The sequence below is a fragment of the Lissotriton helveticus genome, chromosome 10 (assembly GCF_964261635.1).
Source record: "Lissotriton helveticus chromosome 10, aLisHel1.1, whole genome shotgun sequence".
Lineage (NCBI taxonomy): Eukaryota > Metazoa > Chordata > Amphibia > Caudata > Salamandridae > Lissotriton > Lissotriton helveticus.
Window position 1 is genome coordinate 101327801 of NC_136071.1, and position 6000 is coordinate 101333800.

At 44.0% G+C, this 6000-nt stretch overlaps 1 protein-coding gene across 1 annotated transcript in view; it reads left to right on the forward strand.

Annotated features, from left to right (window-relative positions):
* Positions 1 to 5779, forward strand: part of HS3ST6 (heparan sulfate-glucosamine 3-sulfotransferase 6) — a 154175-nt gene extending 148396 nt beyond the window's left edge. The window contains exon 2 of the mRNA XM_078664183.1: positions 4658 to 5779. Within this exon, the coding sequence (XP_078520309.1) occupies positions 4658 to 5279 (622 nt within the window). The 3' untranslated portion in view covers positions 5280 to 5779. The remainder of the gene's footprint in view (positions 1 to 4657) is intronic.
* The last annotated feature ends 221 nt before the right edge of the window (positions 5780 to 6000 follow it).

Genomic DNA, 6000 nt, shown 5'->3' on the forward strand with positions numbered 1-6000 from the left:
TCCATGATCCTACTCCATGCAGGGAGATGACAGTCAGGCATAATTTGGATGTATGCATTGTGGTACACCAAGGTGCCATTAGTAGGAATCGGGCCTCCATTTCATGCAACGATTTGCACTCAGCTACCCTATGATAGAAAGCAGAGATTCCACTGATGAACATATTAACCCTAAACACAGGTCGTTGCATTTGACCTTTCCAAGGGCACGTGACATAAATGGAGGATTATTGGAAGAGGTCCTAACGTGTTGATGTGGAGCCGAGGAGTGCCTAAGCTTCTCGGATCCATCATAATGTTTTAATGATTGACAGCTAAACTGAAATGGCGAGATCTTCATCAACCCGCTCCTTAGTTAGGTAACACTACGTTGGCGTTTGTTGTCAAGTGTCTTCGGTGTCACCCAGGAAAAATTCAATTGTCAACAAAACTCTTCAAAACTTAATATTAAAGTCCTGATTCTTTGTAAAGTAGTCTTTATTTTCTGTTTATTATGAGTGCGTTTTCCTTTTTTCAGACTCAGTCCAGTTTTCTCCATGCGTATGCTGCACAGTGCTCGGTCACTCCCTCACGTCTTCATTTGCTCCAGCGCCCACCTCTCCTGACGATCCGTTCTCCGGCTGCAGCAAGTTTAATTGCAGTGCCTTTCAGACCCCTCTGATCTTTTTCTAACATCCCGCCCCCGCTGCTACTTTCCACCTCTCCTCTTCTCTCTGAGCCTACGCACGTGGTATTTCTCATACTAGTGCGCCACCCAGCCCGTGCCTTTACTGGGTTCACTGGTCCTGTCTTACCTATCGTAGACATCCCGCTTTGGATCAATTCCTTGCCATCTTGGCCTTTCCCTTTCTCCTGTTTACCACTGACTGATTTAGTGTTTTCATTCTCCCCACAGCACTGTTTCCTAACTACTTGTAACCTGGTCCTGATGATGGCCTAACATTGCAGACAGGCCGAAACGCCGTTGACTTTTGCAGCGAAAGTTCTGCGCTTTTCTCTTGATTGCCCATTTAAATTACCTTGTATTATTTGCTTTCATTGTATGGGCAATACTCTGAATACACCTTGTATATATAATTTAGTTTTTTTGGCGCCCCTTGTCCCCTGTACATACTTTTGTCACGTTTCACTTGCACCATTCACCATTTCACGAGCACTTGTGCACAGTATAACACAGGTTACATGTAATTCAATGTAACACAGTGCTGTTTTTGTCTTTAAATATATAACAAAATATATACAAAAGTCTTTCTATGTATCTGCAAAATATTGTCTCAATTTTCTCCCTTTTGTGTTTGCAGCACATAATTGTGCTCCCTTAGAAATTGGCTCACAAATAATACCCTCTGAGACATTGTTGTATTTTACACACCTTTACCCTGGTCTCTACTGGGTTTATTGGCTACCTCGCGTAGTTCGTTACTGTATCAGTGCTCATACCAGGCGGTACAAATTCACAACCCGAAAGTGGCATTTGATCGCCCACTTTATAAATTTGGATGTTGGCCAGGGATAGAAGGAATCAGAGGGGACCCTGCAGGTGGTGTGAGTTGTGGCGCAGAAGAGAAGCCATCTTAGTTTCCCCAGGGTCCACTGGGGAAGAGAGATAGTAAAAGAGGGGTGTTTTTACCTTCTGCCTGATTGGTCGAGAAGCCTTAGTTGAATTCAGGAAGGGTGAGGATTTATGCTGCACTGTTTCAGTGCATATACTGGTGAGGTACAGTTGCCTAATGGTGTGTGGATTGATACAATGCAGAGTTGAGAATACTATCAATATTGTATTTTTGGTTCTGAAATTGTTTTTATCTGTACAAAAAATTATCATCTTTGTGTGATACAAAATAAGGTTGGCACAGATTTGTTCAAAGGAAATTCTCTGGGTTAGGTTACAAAATGTCATTATAGAGCAACTGCTGGGAGCTAGCAGCAATGCCCCAGAGCGAGCAGGTTGCCGGAGCATGCCTATATCAGATTTAGAGGAGAAATCAATAACCGGACAGAAGCAAAAACCATGAATTCTAGATAATTAGAACTTAGAGGTATGGAGAAATAGGTCTGTGAGGTCCAATGAGGGAGAACTCTAGGCGCATAGATGAAGGACTGTGAGGCTTTAGAGAGAAGGGGCTCTGAGTTTCAGAGAAGTGTGACAGAGATATCCAGCGCTTTGTTACGTTATATGTTAAGGTGTCATGTACAGCATGCTATATCACACCTGAGGAAGTATCCCAGCGTATAAGCTAAAAAAAATTAGTGTAAAGAAGATAAGAGGCCAATGGAACAACACACTATGAGCTTCATCACTTATGCTCACCCACCACACCCACCAATCCCCTTTATCAATTCTGCTTGACTTGAATCTGACATTTGATACCGTTGACCATTCGATCCTGTTGTTTCTCTTGAGATCGCCATCATCGCACGAGTGGTTCTCTTCTTACCTATCTGACAAATTCAATTTTGTGTCATGATGCCCATCCCAAACCTCTCTCTTCCATCTCCCTCTTAGTGTGTTTCCTACAAGGCTGAGCTCCCTCTTGCTGCACAGTACAAAAGTTGCTGCTCCTGTTTCATCTTTCGGCTCCTCGTCCCTCCTCTGCTCCCAAGATAAACACATCTTACTTTCTTTCACTACCACTTGTTACCTTCTCAGATTCTAATCATTTCACTCCCATCAACAACTGCTTGACCTTCACTTCCTCATTCTCCACTGGTCTACATTCTTGCTTCCTGCAATCCCTACTAAGTTTATCAATCTCTTTCACCTCTCCACCCTTGGCACTCTTTCTCCACATCATACGTTTGGGCATGTTGTTTTGGTTCACTCATAGAACTTGACTACTTTGTCATACCATGGTTTCCAGATGCCAACTATAAAACACCAGAAAATGCACCCACACCTCCCATACAACAGCACTCATTCCGTCATAAACTTTCTACTTATGACCAGTTTAGATACTGAAATAGCCTCCTGATAGGAATGACAAAGTTCATTTTCTTGGCTTGAGATAAAGTTATTAATTCTGCTACCCACCTACTTTTCTTTGTCTCTCACCGACACGCCATCCACTATCATTATAGACAGGCTGGCTGGTTGTGTACAAGCACAAGAGCCAAATCTCCCCATTGGCTGAATGGGGCTGCACAAAACACCAGATCCAAAGCGCCCCATTGAATGGCCTGATGTCTACAACCTACCAAATGCCAAAAGCTCCTAATTGGCTGACTGGATGACTACAAGCACTAAAGTCAAATGTAGGATCCTAATTGTTATCCAAGGCTATTCATGGCTTCTCTCCGCACCCCGTTGACACCCTGACACCATGTATATGCCATCTCAAGGATTGTGTTGTACCCAATTTTACTTCTTGTTATGCTGTAACCCCCCTGTGTTCAATCGTGGTTCTTATCTTTCCACCTCTGCATAACTGGAACATCCTCCTCGACCTGAGGAACATACCACCGATGACAGCGTTCAAAATCACCCTGACGTCCACCCAACTTTGTCTGTGTGGCCATCTGTATACGGTTCTCACAATACTCAAGCTTGAACGTAGGCCTGAAGGATCTCTCTGATCCCCATTGGAACCTTTGAAAGCCAAAGGAGTGTGGCTAGAACAAAAGGAAAAGGATATCACACTCTGATTGGTCTTCAATGTTTTTAACATAATTCGTTTTTCTTGTACGCTGAGTATTTCTTGGATCCAATGTTTCAAGTTGTGATATTGTTTTCTTCATTATCAGTATATGTTTCTGGACTTTCTCCAGACCCTCTCATACTTCTGTGTCCCATGTTTTGATTTGTTTTTGCACATGCTGTGGTATTTTTTCGAACTTCTATACTCTGTTGTTTGGTAGGAGAACCATGTTTCTGTTTTATTTACAAAAGTGTGGCATCAAAAACGAATTGCTAATTTTCAATATAATTTCTTCTAAAGTCTTATTTTCAATATTTTTGCCCAGTACAAGAATTATCTGCGAGAGTAGGGTAACTGATCAAGACATTATCGTGAGTGAGTGGATGGTTGTGATCAGGTTGTTGGGCAGGACCAGATCAATCGATGTCATCATCAATTCAGCAATGTTGGGTATGGAGTTAGCGTGATCATGACACAGTTGACCTTGGTTTAGAGGAGGAAAATGGAGTCATGTTGACGAAGGTTTGAGAAACCCTGTAGTGACCAATCTTAAACATGCTATAAAACTTCTCAAAGAGATTCTGGCATTATAGTTTGAAATTGGCAACAAACCTTTTCAAAGGAGCCATCCGTTGAATGATGTCACAATATGTCACACAACCACAAAGTTGACATCACCAAAGCAACATTCTAGAATGCTTATTGTTGGTGTTTGTTAACCATGCAGGAATGGACAAATACAACTAGGGTTTTCTCTTCACAGGGTGGTCTATTTCAGGGTAGTTAATGTCTAACAGCAATAGATCTCTCTATGAGGGGTCTTTGTCAGACCAATAATAACAGTTAGGAGGCAAACGCCTTCATCATATCTCAGTAACCAAAATACTCTTACTGGACTGATGCTGTCTTTAAACCTGGTTCTCATCAGCCAAATAATATAGAGATTTATGTTGTTCTACTTTATTTGTTAGCATGCTTTGAACCTTTCAGGTGTTCTTTACTGATTGTCCTTCTCTCTTGCAGGAGCCTCATGCCAAGGACCCTTGATGGGCAGATCACCATGGAGAAGACACCCAGCTACTTTGTGACGAAGGACGCGCCGAAGCGTATCTACAATATGTCCAGGGAGACTAAGCTGATCGTGGTGGTGAGAAACCCTGTGACCAGGGCTATTTCGGACTACACACAGACCCTCTCCAAGTCACCCACCATTCCTAGCTTCCAGGCGCTGGCCTTCAAGAATGCCAGCACAGGACTGATAGACACTTCCTGGAGCGCCATCCGCATTGGCATCTATGCCAAGCACTTGGACAACTGGCTTCAGTACTTTCCCCTTTCTAAGTTCCTCTTCGTCAGCGGGGAGAGGCTGGTGAGCGACCCGGCAGGAGAAATGGGCCGCGTTCAGGACTTTCTGGGTCTCAAGAGAGTTATCACGGACAAACATTTCTATTTCAACGAGACCAAGGGATTTCCATGCCTGAAAAAGCCGGAGGGAAGCAGCCGGCCACGGTGCCTGGGAAAATCCAAGGGGAGGCCCCACCCACGAATAAGCGACCACGTCATTCGCCGCCTTCAGGAGTTTTATAGACCTTTCAACTTAAAATTTTACCAGATGACAGGGCAGGACTTTGGTTGGGACGAGTAGTGTTTACTTCGTGGTCACTTTTTACTTTGTCTCACTTAAGGGCAAGAAAGACAAAGATTGCCACCAGAGATGGATTCTAGTGCCACACATCTGGCTTCTAGCAGCACTGTTCTAGAAGTGCATGCTTTGTTCCTAGATTCTGCAGGGTGGGAGAGAATGTGAGTTTGTCTCTGGTCCACAGTCAGAGATGAAAGGCCTTAAAGCAGGTGCATGTGGGTCGCCGTTGGGGATGGAGTAGCATCATACAGGTCTTGCTACCTGACACTCGACTGACGGTCCCCCCGCCCTACAGACTGTTCCAAAGCACCTGCTTCTTGGGACATCTTCCAATCAGCCTGCCCACCTCTATTCATAGTTTTGGAGCGGAAAGTATTTTTTCATTTGAAGTCCTCATTCTTTCCTATTGTTATAATTTATACCTGACTCACCACAGGAGCAGACGTACACTAAACCGAGTAGAGTTGAGTATTTAAAACAGTAATAAAGGATTTTACAAAAGATGCTCAGTCCTTTTTGGTGTACCAGGTGTCACGTGTTACTGTTACAGATTTCTTGCAGGTACTCTTGTACGATGGCGCACACGGGGTGGAAGGAAAGGTAAGTACGACTGGGAACATCACCCACCCCCCACCCCCGGTCTATCCAGGGAACGCCGAAGGGACTACAGGTAGTGGGTGACTCTCACCTGCAGCAGCATGTGCACGAAGAAGACATTGGCGCC